Consider the following 20,973-nt stretch of genomic DNA (forward strand, 5'->3'; position numbering starts at 1 on the left):
CTCTGAGCCACGATATCCTTCTAAATATCAAATTTCATTGAGATCTGATCACCCGTTCGTAAGTTAAAAATACCTCAGTTTTTTTATTTTTCAGAATTACCCCCCCCCCCCCCCAAACTACCCAAAAGAGAGCGGATCCATTCCGTTTATGTCAATCATCTATCTAGGACTTGTGTTTATTTTTCCCACCATGTTTCATCCCAATCCCTCCACTCTAAGTGTTTTCCAAATTTAGGTTTCCCCCTCCCAACTCCCCGTCCCCATCACCAGTTCCGGTTGGTATTTAAAATAAGAGCTCTAAGACACGATATCCTTCTAAACATCAAATTTCATTGAGATCCGATAACCCGTTCGTAAGTTTAAAATACCTAATTTTTCTAATTTTTAAGAATTACCCCCCCCCCAACTACCCCAAAGAGAGCAAATCAGTTCCAATTATGTCAATCATGTATCTGGGACTTGCGCTTATTTTTCCCATCAAGTTTCATCCCGATCCCTCCACTATAAGTGTTTTCCAAGATTTTAGGTTCCCCCCCCTCCAACTCCCCCCAATGTCATCAGACCCAGTCGGGATTTAAAATAAGAGCTCTGAGACACAATATCATTCCAAACATCAAATTTCATTAAGATCCAATCACCCGCTCATAAGTTAAAAATACTTCATTTTTTCCAAATTAACCGGCCCTCACTCCCCCCCCAGATGGTCAAATCGAGAAAACGACTATTTCTAATTTAATCTGGTCCGGTCCCGGATACGCTTGCCAAATTTCATCGTCCTAGCTTACCTGGAAGTGCCTAAAGTAGAAAAACCGGGACTTTAGGTTTTCCCCCTCCAACTCCCCCCAATGTCATCAGATCCGGTCGGGATTTAAAATAAGAGCTCTGAGACACAATATCATTCCAAACATCAAATTTCATTAAGATCCCATCACCCGCTGATAAGTTAAAAATACTTCATTTTTTTTTATTATTTGCGAATTAACCGGGCCCCCATTCCCCCCTCCCAGATGGTCAAATCGGGAAAACGACTATTTCTAATTTAATCTGGTCCGGTCCCTGATACGCTTGCCGAATTTCATCGTCCTAGCTTACCTGGAAGTGCCTAAAGTAGCAAAACCGGGACCGACAGACCGACAGACAGACCGACAGACCGACAGAATTGGCGACTGCTATATGTCACTTGGTTAATACCAAGTGCCATAAAAACAAACAAATAAACACGCACCCGTGATTTGTCTTCTGGCAAAAAATGCAAAATTCCACATTTTTGTAGATAGGAGCTTGAAACTTCTACAGTAGGGTTCTCTGATACGCTGAATCTGATGGTGTCATTTTCGTTAAGATCTTACGACTTTTAAGGGGTGTTTCCCCCTATTTTCCTAAATAAGGCAAATTTTCTCAGGCTCGTAACTTTTGATGGCTAAGACTAAACTTGATGAAACTTATATATTTAAAATCAGCATTAAAATGCGATTCTTTTGATGTAGCTATTGATATCAAAATTCAATTTTTTAGAGTTTTGGTTACTATTGAGCCGGATCGCTCCTTACTACAGTTCGTTACCACTAACTGTTTGATAGGTAGAATTTGCAGTCTTTTTTCTATGTCTGGCATAAATACCGTTTTTTCGCATATGTTCATTGGCACCCACACGATGGAGGGGGAGGTAGGGACTGAGACATTGTTCAGTTAATTTTGTAAATCATCAACTGGGATGTTAAAATAGACAGTTTTCGCTGTTTTGACAGAAAATTACTTCACTGGATGAAATTGCTTCATAATATTTTTTTTTTTCATAACTTTCAAGTTACAGGTTAACCATTGACTTCCACACAGAGACACTAAAAATATCAGCAATGCCATCAATCCTGTTATATTTTAGCAAAACCCCAAACGTGGAATTTGGTGTATATCTCCAAAAAAAGCTAGTTATGTGAGGCTTTCAACATTTAAGCAAGAAGTAAATAACATAAAAAAAAGATAAAAGTTTAAATCTGCAAGATAATTTTTAAAAATAAAAACTATTGAAATATTCACCAACACAAAATAAAAAATCTTATACTCTCTCCTCAGATTTTTTCCCAGCCCCCTCCCAAATATCAAATCAAAGGTTTCCAAACTTTATCTTACCACGGCTCCCCTAAAAATGTTTAATCTTACGGTGCCTCACTTTCATTTTCTGGAATAATGCAGACGCGAAAATTTTTGATACTACAAAAAGTGTTAAAATAAATCTATAAAATCTTTTTGAATCAATAGATGTTTTTTTGGCCCTTACGTCAATTTATTCAAAAAGCTTAATTTTTCTAAAATATACACCAAACAAGTCTGCTCAATAATCAAATTACCATCCCTAGACATATTTGCGTCCTCACTTTTATTTTCTTTGATAAAAATTGCTATTTCCGCAATTTCATACATCCTCTGAATCATTTTAGCACAAGATTGTCAGCAATCTTCACTGTAGCAAAAAAGAGAATTGTAAGTAGCTCCCATATTGTCACAGAGCTTTGCAAATAATCTAACATATAATAAAAATTTTTAATGTAGTTTACAGTTTTCGTTACTTTTGTTGAAATGTCTAAGTTCTTCACTCATTTTTTATCATATGAGAGCTGCCTATGGAGCAGGCAGTGCGTTCAGAGAATATTGGGCTTTTTCATTTAATTAGTGATAGGTCAGCTTTGTGTCCTGGCATTGACTTTGTACTGTCTCTACAAAACGAAAGGAATTTTTCCACAATATTCCTTTTTCATAAAAAAAAATGTCAAAAATATTAAAGTATATACTCGTATTAAATAATTAAATAAAGTATATACTCGTATACTCGTAAAGTATATACTAATATTAAATATAAAGTATACTGGATATGGCTTTACAAGGAATAAAGACGCAAAAAATAATTCTTTATTTATATCATTCTCTTCATACATGGAAAATGTCCAATTAAATATGCGGTTTTGGCTACATCAGTTCCTTCTTCTACTTGTAAGGTAAATTTTATAGTTCTTCTTCTTCGTTAGAAAGCGCATGGAATCAACTGTTCAAGATCCTTCTGGCTCCAAATTTGGTTGAATCTTCATCATTGTATTGAATTTATATTCTTCCAAAGGGGAATAAACTGATTGGGATTTTTTATAAGGGCCAAACAAGGGAAGCATAGGGTCCTGCTACCTTTTCCCCGCAACTTAAAAGTAAATACTCGGCAGGTACCCCTACGTCTTTTGCGCCAGGACCCTCCCCTTCTTCTGCTTATCGACCCTTTTTCTTACCATTTTAAGGAAATCTTTTATAAAATATCAAGAAATCGGAAGAAGTCAATGATCCTCTTGAACATCCGTCTCTCTTCCTGGGTTGGGAGGTCTGCTTCTAGCAACAGCTTAATATCTTCCTAAAATCCAAATTTTTTGGTGGTTCTTTTAAGATTGCTGCCAACTTCGGGCATTCAAACAGGAAATGGTGAATAGTCTTGACTGTTGATGCGCATTGGCAACAGAAGGGGCTTAGGCATTTTTTCATAAGTGTCCATTTCTCCTTAGAATCATTGCTTGGCTCTTAATCCTCAGAAACGCCAAGTTATCCCTGCGGTCCTTAAACATGAGCTTCAACGGTCTATAGCGAAGCAATTTTCAATATCTGCGTCTCAGTGTATCAGTAAGGGTGATAGGCACAAAGTTACGGACGATTTCAGAAGACCTCTGGATTGCTTACTTTGCCAGTTTGTCAACCTCTCCATTAAAACGTGTTCCCTGGTGGCTAGGGACGTATTGGAAAGCTAGTTCTAACCTCCCTCCCTCCTTGGTAAGGGCTATTATCAATTCTCGCAACCGATGGACATCTCTGTCAGTAACTCCAAAATGGATTTTCTTAATAATTTTTAGAGATGATTAGGAGTCTGAGAATACAACTGCCTATTTCCTGGGTGGAGTATTTGCGTGGACCACCTTCAGAGCCTCGAATATTGCAGCTATTCCAGCCGTGAAGATGAAGGAACCGTCGGGGAGCCGTTTCAAAATATGGAGCTGGGGAATCACTGCAGCAGCAGCTGCTTTACCTGCTTGTACGGAGCCATCTGTGTAAATTTCCAGGAACTCATGGATCTTCGTCACTCTAGATCTTTTGGATTTCCACTTGAGTTATTGCTGGAGGGATATTTTGATTCTTTTCCACAATGAGTCGGAAGCTTAAATTAACAGAAGTTACCCTCCATACTGGAGGATATGGCAGACAAGGGAAAGAAAAATTGCCATTTTGCCAGGTTGGGCATTTGGGAATAAATGTATCCCATGCCCCAAGTCTCCATAAAGATTGAATACTTATTTTCCCGAATGTTAACAGGTACAGTTGGCGGACTGATCCATCTGCCTAATACCTTGTAAAATACCTTACTGAGACCATTTGGATCTGTTTAACTATCGAAGAAAAATCCAGCTAGTTGGCGAACTTTAGCTCTCTCTGAGTGGTGGTGAAGTTCTAAAGCAGTTCTAAGATGTATATTTTGAAGGGTCTCTAGCTTTGCTATGGTGGTTTTACTACAATTGATGTATACTATCAGTCCATAATCAATTTTTGATCTGATAAACCTCTTATGAAAATCCAGCAAAACTTTGGGAGAATTTGCCGAGTGCGGGAATTTAACATAGTGCGTACCTGAGAAACTAATCAATCGCAAAGATCGTCTAATTGATAAACCCAGAACGGAGTGTTCAGCAGCATATATAAAACCTCGCTAGTTTTAATTACATTCGATTTTTCGCTAATCCTGCGTAATATTCACGCCTCCCTTGGACTAGACCGTGCCTCCCTAGGGATGCGCGCCTCTCAGTTTGGAAAACGCTGCATTAAATAATTCTACAAGTTCACATGAAAAGCTTCCCAGCACCTAATATCGAATTAGGTTGTCTTGTTGCTCTGGAAGATATATGCAAATTAGTAGGAACAGGGCTAACTTTAATATTTTAATGGGCCAGTAAAAGGTATATTGTACAAAAAATAACTCATTACAAAGGTATGTAAACATATCAAACGCATTCGTTCAATAACGAAAAATTCTAATATCTATTTCTGTAGTCTTCACGGGCTCCAAAAGGTCGTCTACGCGGAATTAGTCTTCCCGGAGGAGTGATTGCCACATCCAAATAGTCACCAATCAAAAATCTAAAACAGAGAAGACACAAATGGTGAAAGTAGGAACAAATCAAGCTCCAAAGCATGTTTAGGTTCCCATGAACAAGTTGGAAAATAATACCCATAAAAAAAGAAAAAAAAACTGAAGAGAGAAGGACAGAAATCGTCAGAAAAAACAACAACGAACCTGAAAGTAAAACCCAAAGAATGACGAATAAAAACCCAAGATTAAAAGCATGACGCTCTTTGGGGGAAAAGATGATGAGATTCTAAAAAATGACAAGTAGAATCCATTATATAGAGCATATACTGATTGGCCAAAATAAAGATCAAACAGATCAAAGTCGAATAAAAAAATGGTTACTATTAATACCGTAAAAAATGTTATTTTAAAAATGGTTGCATGTTAAACAAAATCCCGGGGGAGAGTCTGCCAAACCCTAACAATAAAAAATGTAAAACAAAGAAATTTTAGAGAGAAAATTATGACGCTCATACGTAAAGCCCGAAAATAGGATGTGATTCAAACAAAAAAATTAATTAAGATCCATTTAGAATTAGACAATATATTAGTTGGTCAAAATAAACATTAAAGGGACCAAATTAGTTCTAATCAATACTGTAAGATATATCCCTTTGCAATTAGTTGTATCTCAAAGGGGCTTATGAAGGAGAGAAGTTCACATCAAAACAATCAAAATATAAAAAAGAGAAATTCGAAGCAATCAGTGCTTTGAGAATAAGGGCTAGTTTATATGAGTCTGTATCACACATTAAAATATGGACAATAATATTCAAAGACGTTGGATTGGTTAAAAACTGATTTGGCGAAGAATCTCTACAGCAAGGAGGATAGCTCACATACTCTCAGTATCCAAATTGCACCTTTAGTCCCAAATATATTCCTCTGAATAAACGTAGATTACATGAGAACAACCCCCTCCCTCTCCCGAACCCTCCATATTCACTTGAGAAAAGGTCCCACATGGAAAGTTGAGATTGCAAGCCTAAAATTGACCTTTCTGTGGTTGACCTTTGTGTGATCGTCACTTTAACTCCATAAAAAAAACATATAAAAATCGCGCATCTTGTGTTGATTGAAATCACCTTTAGAGATTAATGCACTACCTCACGATGTGCATTTAATTTATTGTGCAAATGTCATTATATTTTTTTTGTTGGAACAATCACTTGAGGTTATTTTAAAAGAATATGGTAAAAAAATTACGATAAATCTAGTTTGAGAATAACACCGATATTACTTCGAAAAAAGAAAACAACTGTGAGCAAAATCAGCCACCATCTACAAAACTATCGTTAGGGTATACAATTAATTAAGAAAAACTTTTCGAAAAAGAAGTTTTTCAAAGAAAAGTAAAGGCCATATTAAACTTAAGATCAGCAGAAATAAAAAACTGTAATAATTCAAACTCAAAACGACCAAAACTTGCTTTTAAAGAATAAGTAAAACCCAAATCAAACTGAAATTAAATAAACTATCATCGCAAACAAACATACAATACATACTGATATAAATCAATAAAGAAATATTAAAACGAGTAAAACTTAAACTGAATACGCAAATCGATCACAAAACTAACAAAAATCACTACAAACAAGACTTTGGCTAATGCCCCCTTACGTAACGATAAAAGTATAAAGCCAATAGCGTCACTGACACTCTACTGAAAAGAACTATATTTAAAATACTTTCTTTTGTCCTTATTACAACACTGTAATAAAATAAAATAAAAATAAAAGAAATAAAATGAAAAAAAAATAAAAGAAATAAAAAGAAAAAAAAATAAAGAAATAAAATGAGAATTGCAGTGAAGTAAAATCTTGAGCTGATGAGCTTTCAGCAATTAATACCATTATATATCATATATTCAGTTTAATTTCAATAATTATTTCCGAGACTGTCGAAGACACGCGTAGCTTTCAGTAATACTTTTACCATTAGGGTAGGGAACAGTAGCTAAACTCTTGTTTGTAGTTATTTTAGTTCATTTTATGCTTGATTTGCATATTCAGTTGACGTTTTACTCGTTTTAAGATTTATTTATTCAATATCCGTTGTATGTTTGTTTGCTATGATTGCTAATTAATTTTTTTTTATGGGTTTTATTATTCTTTAGACGTAAAAGATTTTTCGTACGTTTTAAGCTTGACTTGCATATTCAATCTAAGTTCTACTCGTTTTAAGATTTATTTACTTCTGTATATGGTACCTGTTATATCTTTATTCGCTATGATTGTTCATTTAATTTCTGTTCGTTTTAGGTTTCACGTATTTTTTAAAACTAATTTCTGGTCGTTTTGAGTTTGAATTATTATAGATTTTTATTTCTGCTGATCTTAAGTTTAATATGGCCATTATTTCTCTTTAAAAACTTCTTTTTCGGATTAAATTTTAAAACTAATTTCTGTTCGTTTTTTATTGCCAAAGTTTCAAGTTTCCAAAATTGCCTATTTAAAAATCAGACTTTTTTTCAACATCGAAGTTTCATTGAAGTATCTGACCTAAATCAGACTTTTTTTTTCAATATCGAAGTTTCATTAAAGTATCTGAACTAGTATCAAAGTAAACAAAGTAATCAATAAGCAACTTGCATTACTTACAGCCCTTACCCCAATAATCAAAGCTGCCCCGTAAATCAGTAAATCCAAGCAACAAAGTAACAATTAGCAACTTGCATAACTCAAACCATTTCCCGGGAGTTGGGATATGGGGTTCAACCCTGGAAGCATTGTTATTTGGCCTTTAGCATTGACTATTTAAAATAAATGGCTATCTTAAAATTTTGACCAGATACCTTTGGAAATGGGAGTGGGATCTAGTTGCCCTTTGATTACATTTGACTTTTGAAAAAAACTATAAGTTTCAATTTCCAGTTGAATTAATCTTGGATTAACAGTTAGATTTTTTAACCCCACCACTAAGTTGCAGTAATTTGAATTTTAGAATATTTTCCACAAAAGGGCTATTTTCAAACTTAAATTAGATACATTTGGGGGGAAAAGCGTAAACGGGGAGGGGGGAGCTGGTTACCCTCTGATCACTTTCAACTCATAAAAAGGGCAAAAGAAACTTCGATTTCCAATCGAATGAGCCTCCTGAAAGTTTATACGACCACAACTTCCATAATAATTTTATATGTTAACGATGGTAACTAGCATAATTTATAACGCTTTTCCCTAGGGGTGGAGTGGGGAAGGTTTCAAACACGGATCCATTATTTTTTGACATTGGACTATTTTGAACAAAATGGCTATCTCAAAATTTAGATCTGATACATAAGGGGAAAAGAGGCCATGGGAAGGGGGGGGGGGGCTAGTTGCCCTCCAATCACTTCTGATTCTTAAAAAGGACCGAGAAATTTTAATTTTTAGATCAAATAAGATTCCTCCAAAGTTTATATGACCATCACTTCCATAAAAACCTTTAATGCTCCTGAGGCATAACTTACAAACCTGTCCTGGGCTCTGGGAATTGTGCCATTTCTGATGGCATTGATATGGATGTGAGAGGGGGGGGAGCTATTTGCCCTCCGGTTACTCACAATACTTTAAAATGGAAACAAAACTTCCGATTTCCGATCAAATGAGCCTCCAATATTTCATAAGAGCCTTATACACTCCTGGGGCTTTAATAACAACTTTTGCCCAAGGGCTCTTGGGATTGTGTCAACCCCGAAGGCATTGTTATATAATCTTTGTCTAAATTGAACACACTGGCTATCTTAAATTTTTGATCGGATGCACTTGGGGAAATCCTCCTTCAAAGTTTATACGATCATTCCTTTCCAAAAAACTTACATGCATTCGGGGTATAACTTACAACCTTTAACCCTGGGCTTTGCACGATTGTATCAATCCCAAGGGCATTTTTATATGACATATGGACTATTTTGAACAAAATAGAAATCTCAAATTTTCGACAAAATCCTTTTGGGGGAAAAGAAGTGGGCGGGCAGAGGCTATTTAGCCTCCAATCACTTTCAGCTCTTAAAATGGAACTACAACTTTCAATTTCTAGTCAAATAAACACCCTCCGAAGTTAATATGACCATTCCGTCCACAAAAAAGCTTATATGCCTCTGGACATAACTTATAAGACTGGCTCCAGGGGATTGTGTCAACCCCGAAGTTTTTGTTACATGATCTTTGGTCTCTTTCAAACAAAATGGCTGCCTAAAAATTCAATTGGATGTATTTGGTGAATAGAGAGCTAGTTGCCCCCTGTTCCTTTTGACTCTTAGGGAAAACTATAACTTTCAATTTCCAATCAAGTGAACCCCCTCCAAATTTTATATTAACACCTCTTCAAAAAAACCTTATATGCCCCAGAGGGACAACTTATAACGCTTACCCCCAGGTTCCTCTGGGTTCTGTCAACCCCAGAGTTTTTGTTATATGACCTTGATCTATTTTGGACAAAATGACTATATTAAAAACTCGATCTGATGCATTTGGGGAATAGAGGGTGTGGAGGGAGGCTAGTTGACATCTTATCAACTTTTGACTTTTAAAGAGAGAACTAGAACCTTCAATTTCCAATCAAATGAGTCCCTTTTGAAGATTATATGACCACTCCTTACTTAAAAATCTCAAATGCCCCCGGGGCATAAATCGGAACACTCGCTCTAGGGCTCTGGAAGGTTGTGTTGACCCCGGACTTATTTTGAACAGAAAGGCTATCACAAAGTTTTGGTCTTTTGAATTTGGGGAAAAAAGACCTTGGGAGGGGCTAGTCGCCCTGCTATCACTTTTGACTCTTAAATAGGGCGCTTGAACTTCTGATTTCCAATCGATAGAGCCCCCTCTGAAGTTTATATGGCCATCCCTTCCATAAGAACAATATAATAATGCGCCCAGGGCATAACTTACTTTGCTTGCCCCAGGGCACTGGGGGGTATTGTTGACCCCAGAGCTTTTTTTTATCTGATCTCAGAACTATTTTTAACAAAATGGCTATTTCAAATTTAGATCGGATGCATTTGGGCAACAAAGGGCATGGGGGGACTAGAAGCCCTCCAATAACTTTTGACTCTTATAAAGGCCCCTAGAACTTCTGATTTATGGCCTCTACTATAAGCATCACTAGCTAACAGTAATAAGAGATCCACCAAAGAAGAATAAGAACAAGAACATAAATATCATACAAAGCCAATAAATTGACTCTAGACTAGATTAGCATTAATAGCAGGTTAGTTCGCCCACCATCATTGTCAGCAATTGCTGTTTTTTTAAGTAAAATCACAGCCACAAACTATAAAAGTGATTTCAAAAATAATGATGCATAAACCAAAAAGGGAAGACAAATAAAGATGATTGTGTATAGCAGGCTACATAGCATATGTTTAGTTAACCAGTATGCGACCTTGAAATTTTATGAAATTTTGCATCAAGGTCACCAATTAAAAGGAAGAATGGTGTCACTTACAAAACTTTACAATTTATACAAAAAATATAGAAAATGCAATATTGACACAATATTGAAGGGTTAAAATTACACATCAACTCGAATAGAATAATTTTTTCCTTCATTCCACAAGATTTTGTTTACGATAGTATGTCTGTTTTTGATGCAAATTCAGAGGAAAGGTGCTGAAAAAAGAAAAGAAATCTTGACAAATACCTAGAAGCAAAAAGAGTTTTATTATCATCTGGAGAATGCTGTCCAGCAATAGTAGTCCCGATAGTACGAAAATTTGGTCGCCGAGCACCAGGAGGGACAACTGCAAACTCAAAAACAGTCCCTCTCTTACGGCAATCTTCGTTGACATCCTGGATCAATGTTGTGATCTCTTTGAGTGTAGCATCATTCCTTCAAAATGAAACAGAACTTAATTCCCCTGCTGAAAATAAAATGAATATTCTGGGATCTTCTATAAGGCGAAATTGGGATTAATCTAAATATCATAAATATCTGCAATCTAGTACTATAAATAGAAATATTATATAGAAACACTGTAGTATTAACATAACATTACAACCTAGTACTATAGTCCCTCTCTTAAGGCAGTCTTCGTTGACATGCTGGATTACTGTTGTTATCTCTTTGAGTGTAGCGTCATTCCTTCAAAATGAAGTAGAACTTAATTCCCCTGCTGAAAATAAAATGAATATTCCAGGAACCTCTATGATAAGTCGAAAGTGGGATTAATCTATGAGCATTTGTGTGCTCAAAGACGAATTCATTCTTAAGAATGGCTTGAAGACCCACTCCTTGTTGGGAATTTTGAAAACATGGTGCTTAGAATTATAACTGTACAGAAAACTGGAACTTCCCCTCTTCTGTCAGAGCTCATTCAAATATATCAAAAATATAAGTTGACAAGGGGGAATGCTAAGGAAGAATGCTAAGGAGAATTTTTCAAGGTGAATCATCCACAAGCAATTTTACAGGGAGGGAGGATTCTCAGCAAGGATGGAACTATCTGGAGGGAATTTGACAAGAGGGGGGGGGTGCACGTCATGTCAGATGAAATTTTTATGGAGGAGTTTTCCGTGAGGGGGAGAGATGTATTTCCTAGAGGGTGAACGAGATTTACTAGCATTATTTGAAAAACAAACAGAAATAATGCCTTATAAGAAGGGTGGCCCCCTTATCAAAACCTTCCTCTTTACACTAAAGTTTGACTGCTTACTAAAATTGAAACACAATGGCTGTTATATTAGAATAGGAAACTTTTTTATAAGTGTTAAGAGCTTTAGCATAACGAGTAAGATATTGAGGAGGGGGCAAGCCTTCAAATTGGAATAAATCTGCCAAAATTAATATGCAAATTTTGTTTTAATTACACATATACAGTGAGCCAAATTCAAACCTGCATTAGTCGAAAAACATTCAGAAATTAAAATAAAAAAATACAGGGTTTTTTAACTGAAAGCATTTCCTAACTTACAATTCTTCAATCTCTTGTTCTACCTTTTTCAGAGATTGAATAATAAATAAACAAGTTTTTTTTTACAGAAAGTAAGGAGCAACACTAAAACCTAAAAACGAAATGAAATTATTTTATATATGGAAGGGGAGTCCCCTCCTCAATGCCTTGCTCTTTATACTAAAGTTTGACTATTTGTCGCAACTCTACTTTTTACAACAATAAGAACTTTAGTGTAAAGAGCAAGGCATTGGGGAGGGGACTCCCCTTTCAGATACGGAATAATTTCTGTCCATTTTAAGTTTTAATCCAGCTCCTTACTTCCAGTTAAAAAAACTTGTTTTTTATTATTCAATGTTTGAAAAAGGCAGAACAAGAGATTGACTAATTGTTAGTTCAGGAAACCTGAAAAATCAGCCTGCTAACCAATAAAAAAAACAGCTTCTTTACTAGGAAAAAGTTTACTATTCTTTACTATTTTTTTTTCTCAAGTAGATCTAAAAAGTATATCCAACCTTTTCTCTCTTCTATTATTGCATTTTAAATATTCCTTCATCATAGTGTGAAGATTTACCGTACTGTTTTCTGTGTTTGATTGTCCAAGCCATTAACAGTGCTTCTGAGCTTATTATGATAAAATACATTAGTATCTTTAAAAGTACAAAATACTTTATAAAATTTCAACCAAAGTAGCCACTGCTACTTTGTTAACTCATATTGTTTGTTTATATATATTTATATAATAAAACAATTTATATAATATTTTTTTCTGTTTTTCTTTTTATTTTTCTAGGTGTTTGTACAACTTGCAATAAATAAACAGTTATTATTATTACTATAAGCTATAAAATGTAAACAAAAGTACTCATTACCAGGTATACATTTGATACTCATTGTGAAGAGGCACATTTGAACCTCTATAGTCATCAAGAGAATTATGACTACCAGTACTGCAGAACACTCTCAACAGGAAAGGACACATCTGAAAAAAAAGTATATGGATACAACCAGACAAATTAGTTGTTTCTAGCCATTAAAAGAAGTAAACCAAGGAAAGTGAATTAAATGAAAGCTTTTGTAATTCAGTCATACTGTACTGAATAGGTGAACCTAATGGTGTGGGGAGAAGGTTTTATTGGAAAAATACACCATTTGATAATTTTGAAATACTCAGCAGAAAGTTGAATAAACAAATTAATATATAAACAAACAAGGATGGATAGTCCTGCCCAGTCAAAATAAGGAATGACAAAAATTTGCTATCAGAAGTTCTTATCATCCCTTAACTTTGTTGTATATAAAATCATTCCTTACAATTCCTTAATTAAACAAGAAATTTTCAGAGTTCCTTTTTAATGGACTAAAATTAATCTCATTCTTTAATAAAATGTACAAAGTAATGAATGAATAGGAATGATCCTTACTTAGTAAAACAGGCCTTAGTGAGGCATGAGTGACTCATTTATTATGTGTTTTTTTTTTTCACATCTACAGATTACATTATGCAAACATCATTGCAAATAACTCAAAATTAACTAGATATTGCAGCTTGTTGTAGCTAGAGATAGGGGGAAGAATTAAATTTGCATCCAACAATGAAATAATTGCACACCATATCTTCAGCAAAAATAATTTTTTTGTTCAGATACATGAAAGATTTCATTCAACAAAATCATATTTAAAAACAGAAATTATTCATAGTCTAAGTTATAATGTTAAGTAAATGAAGAGCAACATATAACTTGTGTTTCCTTCCAGATGGAAGGGGTTATTGTAAAAACTTGGGATGGTGTTTGTTTAATCAACAATTGGAAGTATGCTGCATTTTATACAGGCCAAAAATGGTTGGAAGAACATTAGCCCCTTCCCATAGCTTTTTTATTCCCCTGGGCAACCATTTAACCACCCAAAGTCCACAAAAAAAATTGTTGAAAGCCATTAAATTTGGAATGGCTAAGAGGTCCAAAAAGCGTGCATTTGGGAAATAAAACTCCAAAGGCAAGGACTTCAAATGATCCAATTGGGCTAATCCTCAAAGATATATCTTGGGAGAAAATGTATCATTTTAAACCTTGTTAAAACCATAGCATTACAAAAAATTTCAATCTGTATCATTTGAGGTAAAATTGACTCATCCAACTTCCCCTCCACAACTAATTTGTTAGTGCTAAGGTAGACATGTTACACATTGCTTAAACCAAAATCATGCAAGTATTTTTCAATTTCAGGGGACATACCTAGCCATGTAAACAATGTAGTCACTAGAATTAGACAGTCTAAAAAAAAGAGACAAGATGGAACAGCACACAAATGAAACATTCAATACTATACTTTTTAATTGAAAGAAAATACTTTTTTAACAAAAAAAAACTGTAGAGAATACACCCTGGATAAAACCCACCCCCTTGCTGAAAATACCCCCTTGGAACACACATTTTTTCATTGTTTGTTTCTACTATGCTTTCTATTCTTTTGGTTACCTCATAATTACCATATAGTCACTGATTAACCCCACCCCTCCCACCACCTATGCAGCTGTCCATGTTCCAAACATAGTAGCCTACTTAATGCTTACTCATTTTTATATCAACCTATCCAATGCCTGGACATGATAGTTATAGGCTACAAATGATACAAAAGTCAAATAAGTTTAAAAATAATATAAAATTAACATTAAAACAATATAAGCCTCATAACCAAACTTTTACTTTAAGCTGGGATGTAACCTTTTTTATGAATAAGATTTTTTGGGGTACTTGTTTAAATCCCCTGTTCACCTACCTTGTACATAGTTCAAAGCTAAATTTTGCCTCATTAGGAGGGGTTGGGGGGGGGGAGGGAGTGGTGGTGCAACTTTTATGGTAAGAACATTGTATCTAGGGATAGTTCTTAAGAAAAATACAATTATACCATGTTTTCTTTGAATTATTTTGTTTCTGTCTCTGGATTAGCCTTCATACAGGGTTACTAGTTGTTCAAGCATTAGAAGTTTTAAAGGAAGGTCTAGATATTTAAACAAAGTTACTAGGTCATCCCTAATTTGAGCAGAATATTCTCTGCAAAATTTTCTTTACCTAACTAACAGTTTTGTAAGAGCATAAAAAGATCCTAAAACTGCATTTTAAAATATTATGCCTACTTAAAATGTTGTACAGGTGAAGGGACCAGAATAATTATTGTGAGGGGAGTGGAAGGCGAATATGTTTAAGGATAGAAGGTGGTGTTACAAATACAATTCTCACATAAAAAAAAACTTAATTTTCATATGATGAATGAAACAAAAATTTAAATGGTAAGAATTAATGGTGAAAAGATTAATTCCTTCAATATATTATGCATTTGGCATTCAACATTAATACAGTATGTCCACAACCAAAAATAGCAAGAGAAAACAAAATTTAAACTCACAATCTGGCTTTTAAAACAATTCTCCTTCTTTATACATTCAATTGTAAAACCAAAAATCCAACAGAACATTCTGTTAAACAACTTAAAGTATAGTTCTTGGCTAATCTTGTCAAGATTGTCTTGGCCACCAATGATGGAAATGTAAGAATCTTATATCATTTGGAATACTGCATTTGAAATAGTTTAATCAAGATTCAAGAAACTGAAAGGCTACTTTTGTGAACACATGAGGAACTGACTGACTTAAATTGTATTGGTCTGATTTTTATGCAAAGTAACACATGAGACAAAAATAAGCAAACAAGAGGGTAGTGAAGTTAAGGTGTGTAAAATGGTATTTGCTAGGGATGGTCACTAGGGGTGACACTGTGATTGGGTGATTTTTGGAGATTTGGGGAACCAATTTTTTTTTCTAGGGAGACACATTTTCTGGGATATCTCCAAAAATTCAGGGATAGTGGAAGCCCTGATTGCCACTGTGTTTTGCATATATTGGCATCTAAAGAAAAATTTTGCAGATCCAATTTGTTTCAGCACAAATTTGAAAACTTATAAAATGCTTGTTAAATGCATGCTTATTTTTTTTAAAATCATAGAAAAAGTGTAAAACAGTGGAAGAAGTGAAGATTAAGGTTCTCCTCATGCATGATGTGCTAAATATGATTACTGTGTATATTACAAAGTAAGAATTGTTTTCTTAACATGTTTCTTTATGTGAAGGGACTTATATAGGCCTATACTTTATAATTATTCTGCATACTATGAAGTAAGAATTATTGGTCAATGTTGGTATTACCTGGACAATTGTTTTGGGTCATGAAACTATTGTTAATAGATGCATTTTGACTTTTTGAACATCTTTTCTCTCTTGAAAAACTACTGCAAACTCACCATTATGGAGGTATTATATATTTGCACATTGGGGGGGGGGCATAGTATATATTACCTTAATTACCTTAATTTGCACTTTGGAGCAAATTAAGATCTGTAGATCTGTTGAATGCTCCTGAGTTGAATCGGTGATGTCTCATAGCAGGTATGAGCAGGACGGAATGTCCCACTCATACTTCCAGTCTTTTGTGGCCCACTCTTTATCCAGTGCCTTCTTGAATGCTTTGGAGGTGGGGGCTGAGACTGTTGCTTCGCACAGTTCATTCCAGGGGTTGACGACTCTGTTGGTGAAGAAACTTTTTCTGGCCCTGGTTCTGACTGACTGCTTGAACAGCTTCTTTGAGTGTCCTCTGGTGCACTGTGGGGGGCCTGGGTGGATGGGCAGGATCTTGGCATATGATGAGTTCAGCAATTTGCGGGTCATCATCATGTCGCTACGGTTGCGCCTGTACATGAGGGTAGGGAGGTTGAGAGCCCGTAAACGATCTTGATAAGGTTTGTCTCCAAGGTTTGTGATGGCCTTGGTTGCTCTCCTCTGGACTCCCTCAATTAGCCTGACATCTCCTTTGTATGTTGGGAAGGCAGCGCACATACCAAAATCCAAAACGGGTCTGACTAGTGCCTTGTAAAGTTTCAGGAAAACTAGTGGGGATCTGCTGGTAACTGTTCTTTTGATCAGACCTAAGTTTGTGTTGGCCTGGGACACGCTCTTGATGGTGTTGGCATGGAACTTGAGAAGGCTGTCAACAATGACCCCAAGGTCGCGTTCCTCTGTGCTGGTCTTGATGGGTGAATCAGAGTTGGAGGCATGTTCATGCATATGGTATTGGGTGCATGGGTTTGAGGATCCAAAGTGTAGCGTGCTGCACTTGCTTATATTGAATGATAAGAGCCATTTGTCTGCCCACAGCTGGATTTTCTGGACATCTGTTTGCAGGGATTTTACATTCACTGCTCCAAATAGCTTTGAGTCATCAGCATAGAGAGACAAGTTGTTTTCCACCTCGCTGAATATATCATTGATGTAGATGTTGAACAGTGTAGGACCAAGAACAGTTCCCTACAGTAATCCACTGATGACATCACAGGGCTCGGAAAAGACCTTTTCACCTCCAACACCAAATAGCCTTACACTCTGGGTTCGTCCTGACAGGAAGTCCATAAGCCAATCAACCAGGTTGGGGTGTAACTGGGCAGCAGTAAGCTTTTCTCTTAGCCTTTTGTGTGGGACTTTATCAAAGGCCTTAGCAAAGTCTAGTAAAACTAGGTCCACTGGCAATCCTTTGTCAAGCAAATCTGTAATGATGTCATATGTTTCCAGTAAGTTTGTTTCAACTGACTTTCCTGGTTGAAACCCATGCTGATTAGGGGATAGGATATTGTTGACTTTCAGATGTTCCAGTATTGCATCATTGACCACTCTTTCAAGGATTTTTGCAACTACTGATGTGAGACTTATAGGTCTGTAGTTTTCTGCTTTAAGTCTGCTGCCTTTTTTGAATATTGGGGTCACAAAAGCAGTTTTCCAATCAGATGGGACAGATTTGGCATTAATAGAATTTTGGAATAGGTCAGACAGTGGTCCTGCGATGATGGTTGCCAGTTCCTTCAGCAGTCTTGGGTGCAAGTGATCTGGTCCAGTTGATTTATTTGTGTCAAGATTTTGAAGCCGTTTGAGGATGTTGGAGGATGCTGTTTAAATACAGCAATGGTTAGTTTATGTATTTAATATATGCTATGCTTTACCCCTGCCCCCCTAATGTACAAATATATAGCCCAAATTTGCTTCTAAACTATTACAGATTCATAATTTCAAATATCTGATCAACAAAAACAGAAATGATTGCAATTCTATATGTGTAAATACAAGAATATTTGGGCTGGAATAACTAAATAATAGTGAGTTTGTGGTAGTTTTGCAAGAGAGAAAAGATGTTCAAAAAGTCAAAATGCATCTATTGACAATAGTTTCATGTCCCAAAACAATTGTTCAGGTAATACCAACATTGACTGAATTATTTTCTAAGAGGTTTCCTTATATGGAGCTTATATCCTAGGCTTATAGCCTACTCAAAGGTGTTTTCCAAAATCTAAGAGGCTAATCCCTCCCATAATTGGCATTGCTGATTGCAATTCATGATTAGCCTATAACCCTATAAAATAGAGCCTGGTGAAAGAGAACTTGATGGTAAAGGGCCCACTTCCTTAATATTGAGAATATATGACAATGGGATGAGTATTACAAACAAATAGCCTAGAATATATTTTAGAGCACACCTAACAAAAGTGATACCCACCTTTTCTCTATCAACTACAGCTTCAACTTTTTCAACCTTTCCTTCAATTTTTGACTCAATTGCACGGTACATTACTATTCTTTCTTTAGTCTTATTTATGATTTTAACAAATTTAAAAGTTTCTGTTGTGGTAAAATACAATTACTACGAGTTTAGATAGGTAGCGATGCTAAGAAACAAACGGCGTTCCTAACGCTTTGAAACAATCTGCACCAGTTTTCTGACTAGAATTGCACGGAAATATATTAATTATTACTATCAGAACAGCAGGTTCAAACTTGCCAAAACAACAAAAAATCCTTGATAAACAAAAATATTAACAGATATCCGAGTCAGGAAGGAATAAGTAAAATCAAAATTTATCAAAAACACGATTGTTCCAAAAACATGTTCAGCGTTCCGCATTGCACCAGGACTTTTAATGTGTACGAAAAACAATGCAATGGTACCGCATAGGCACGCTGTGAACAAAGCACATATTTGCACACACAAAAGTAATCTGCCAACATTCAAGTGCGGTATCTGTTAGAATCTAACGATATTTTGAATTTTATGGACCAGATCTATTGTTTTCATTGCTGCTTTTCCGATTATTATTACATTTTTATGAAGTTTTTTATGACGGTTTAATAAAACTTTACATGGAAAAACCTAGTAGCGGAAACATTTGACCGAAAATGATAATGCCTATTTAAAGCCCCAAAATAATTAAACAGCAACCGACCTCCTGTCTATGACCTTTGTCATTTTTTTCATGGGCTCCTGTAACTCAATGGCATCAGCTAAATATTTCTGGATAAACACTGCACATACAATATTGAAAATATCCATTAATGTGTTGCCTGGGACACCGTGAAACAATTAGTTCCAGGGGCGAGGTTTATAAATCATGCTCTTTTTCCATTGCTACACGCAAGTCTTATAATATAAAAAGATTTGTAAGATACATCTTGGTAATCCAGCCAGCTATGAAATGTAGTGATCATTTCTTCAGCCAAGAGTACTTCAAGCTTTATCAAGAGGGGCTTGAAACTTGTACTTTTAAGTCACTGGACTAAAGAAACCCCATTGCAGAAAAACATTGAAACAAATAATAACTTTCCAAAAACTGTAGTCCAAAACAGTGCCAATGCAAATCAGATTGAACTCCAGTTCCAATTCCAAAAATTGTAGGGAGGTACATGGACTAAAAACAAGTCCTTTTACCTCTGACTTTTTCTTCAGAAAAACTAGCCATTGGAAGCACTATTCGCCTCCAGTCAGCAAACAATGAATACATGCAATTATGTACAATAATACACTGTTATTGATTGTGGGAGGTGCGAGTACCTGAGCTACCTGTCCCCAGCAGTTTAAGGCGACTAAGCCGGCCGGCACCAATACGGCTTTCTGCTCATTCCCGCTCTATTCTGCACAATCAAAAACTATAGATAAATCATATCCTTTTAAAAAATTGACTTTTTAAAGCTTTAATCGTTAGTAAACAATATTTCTCTTCTTTAAGATATCAATTGATGCCTGAAATATCTAACGGTCAATATCCCATGACAAGTTAGAATCCTTGCCAAGCGGATATTTCTAGAGAAAGTGAGTAGTGTCTGGAATAAAATGGTATCTTATCTGAAGGTTTCAACCCTGAAATTATAAATTCGTTAGAGTTTGATTTATGTAACACTACTTTTGACCATATTTAAGTGCATAAAATAATCTTGAGATATTTTATGTACAGGTGTCTGCTAAAAGTAAACCTGCCACAATAATATTTTAAAGGCAAAAGCTGTAGCGACAGAATTGTTGTGATTTCATTTTTGCTTCTTTGACGCTGTGAACAGGACTTTAAACAATGGCACTATCACATTTTTGTACGTTTCTTAAAGATCGGTTTGAAAACGACGAACTTGATTTTCGAAACAGTCTTTATTTATCTTAGCGTCAATTTCACAGAATTCGACGGTTATACGTTTTTGGTCTGATTACGAAAACATTATTCTTTTTATCCGCACTTGTTATTTCCAAGCAAATGTCAGAAAAGTTACTATCCGAGCTAATTTCATAAAACCAAATAAACATGCTGAATCCCCGAATTTGAAAATGGACAGACTTAATGGAGTGGAACTACTGAATCTACTGAATTAGATAACCGAATGGGAACCAAAATAAACATGCTATATTACAACCAAATGCGATGGGGCTACTAAATCCACCTAATTCGGTTACAAGCAGGAATAAGAAAGACGTGCTAAATCATCTACTTTGGAAATGGACGGAAAAAAATAAGAAATAAGCATCGTGTCTTCGCCAGCCTGCCCATTTTTGCCTAAATCTTTCTCTTTAACAAAATTTTTCTGAATCACCAAAAT

The 20,973-nt window shown here is 35.5% G+C and overlaps 1 protein-coding gene across 1 annotated transcript; it reads right to left on the reverse strand.

Annotated features, from left to right (window-relative positions):
- Nucleotides 1-4,945: 4,945 nt before the first annotated feature.
- Nucleotides 4,946-18,818, reverse strand: LOC136039326 (histone deacetylase complex subunit SAP18-like). The gene is made up of 4 exons (XM_065722949.1): nt 18,614-18,818; nt 12,890-12,999; nt 10,769-10,957; nt 4,946-5,157 (listed from the first exon to the last, which is right to left on the reverse strand). The coding sequence occupies exons 1-4, from the start codon at nt 18,683-18,685 to the stop codon at nt 5,052-5,054; spliced, it is 477 nt and encodes a 158-aa protein (XP_065579021.1). The 5' UTR covers nt 18,686-18,818; the 3' UTR covers nt 4,946-5,051.
- Between the last annotated feature and the right edge of the window lie 2,155 nt (nt 18,819-20,973).

This window comes from Artemia franciscana, chromosome 19, assembly GCF_032884065.1.
Source record: "Artemia franciscana chromosome 19, ASM3288406v1, whole genome shotgun sequence".
Lineage (NCBI taxonomy): Eukaryota > Metazoa > Arthropoda > Branchiopoda > Anostraca > Artemiidae > Artemia > Artemia franciscana.